The sequence below is a fragment of the Ictalurus furcatus genome, chromosome 12, assembly GCF_023375685.1.
Source record: "Ictalurus furcatus strain D&B chromosome 12, Billie_1.0, whole genome shotgun sequence".
In the NCBI taxonomy this organism is placed as follows: Eukaryota; Metazoa; Chordata; class Actinopteri; order Siluriformes; family Ictaluridae; genus Ictalurus; species Ictalurus furcatus.
The window spans coordinates 2,941,535-2,943,170 of NC_071266.1; the positions used below are offsets into that span (position 1 = coordinate 2,941,535).

The 1,636-nt window shown below is 39.4% G+C and overlaps 1 protein-coding gene across 1 annotated transcript in view; it reads right to left on the reverse strand.

The window, feature by feature from the left end:
* Window positions 1–377: 377 nt before the first annotated feature.
* rab22a (RAB22A, member RAS oncogene family) overlaps window positions 378–1,636 on the reverse strand; it is a 44,582-nt gene continuing 43,323 nt past the window's right edge. Inside the window, exon 7 of the mRNA XM_053637511.1 lies at window positions 378–1,057. Coding sequence (XP_053493486.1) covers window positions 957–1,057 — 101 coding nt within the window. The 3' untranslated portion in view covers window positions 378–956. The remainder of the gene's footprint in view (window positions 1,058–1,636) is intronic.

Below are 1,636 nucleotides of genomic sequence, written 5' to 3' on the forward strand. Positions count from 1 at the left end.
CTTGGCCCTGGAGTACCCCCTGTCCTGCACAATTTAGTTTCCCTATTCTAACATACACACTTCAATTTAGAAAGGGCTGTTAATTAGCAGATTAGTTGAATCAGTTGTGTTGGGAGTAGTACTCCTCTGACCAGGTTTGAGGATGTGTGATTTAAATGGTGGACTTCAGTCAATTCAGGACTAACATAACACTATCACTAAAAAAAGATCAACGCTGATTCTCCTAGTGACACATATGTAACCAATTTTTAACCATATGAAATAGAGCATTTTCACAGTGTTGAATTCTGTTGATATAATCTGAAAGGAGAAAAAGGATTCCAAAACACCCCAAAAGAATTCTACCACAGGAAAAACATTAGCCATAATACTTCAGATAAATGTTATCCCATGGTCTCAAAGTAGATAGTTTAATTTCTTTTACAATTTGCTTAGATATTTCTCATCCACAATCAGCCAGAAAACTGCCCTCTATTTTGCATTTAACATAAAATATAAAAATGAAGCAATGTGTGCCTCAAGTATGCACACAAATGCGTATTGATATAGGTTATGGAGGAACAGAGAATCAGAACAACATTTTGATTTCTCAACAGGAATATAACCAGTGTCTTTTTTTTTCTTTTAAATGTTTTGAGGCTTACAAAAAATAAACACAAAGTAGAGAGTTACTTAAGGTCTGAGAGCCAAAAGATGGTATACCAAAGTCCACTCCACTTTAATTAGCCACAGACAGAGCTTCATAAGAGTAGTAGTTTCTGTTGTAACAAGAACTCTGGACAGCAATGCAATGAACAAAATTTTTAGCAAAGGGCTCTGTTCGGGGTATAGACTGAGGAGGATTCCAAGATGGTGATGTCATAAGATTCTTCCTCTGCTCTCATTACAGTTTCACTGTTGTCCATTCTGTTTCTTAGTAATGAAAATGGTAGAAATAGATTTGGTCTAATTGTGCATTAGCAGCAAGTGCGTTCCCTGGTTAAGTCTGATTGTTCACGTCGAAGTTTCAAGCCCCTCACACCTGTCTCACTCCTCTCTAAAAGTGGAATCTTCTGACCTGAAATAAAAAGAACAAGATTACATACAGCTCATTAGTTAAAATGCATACATAAAGTCCTTTAAGAAGATACACTATATGGCCAAATGTTTGTGAACACCTGACCATCACACCCATATCTGGGTGTTCCCCAAACTGATGCCACAAAGTCGGAAGCACACTTGTCTAGAGCAGTGGTCACCAACCCTGTTCCTGGAGATCTACCTTCCTGAAGACTTTAGCTTCAACCATAATCGTGCCTACCTGACCATCTAATCATTGCCTTAAGTCCTACAGCAGTGATTAGACGGTCAGGTGGGCATGATTATGGTTGGAGCTAAATTCTTCAGGAAGGTAGCGCTCCAGGAACAGGGTTGCTGACCACTGATCCAGAATGTCTCTATATGCTGTAACATTAAGAACTCCCCTTTACTGAAACAAAGGGGTATAGCAGAAACCTCTTTTATCCCGAACTCCCCTCTGGCACAAAGGTCTATAGACATGATTTGCCAAGGTTGGTGTGGAAGAACTGGAGTGGTCTGTACAGAGCGCTGACCTAAACCCAGGCCAAATTAAGCCTGTCTTTATTACGGGTACAGT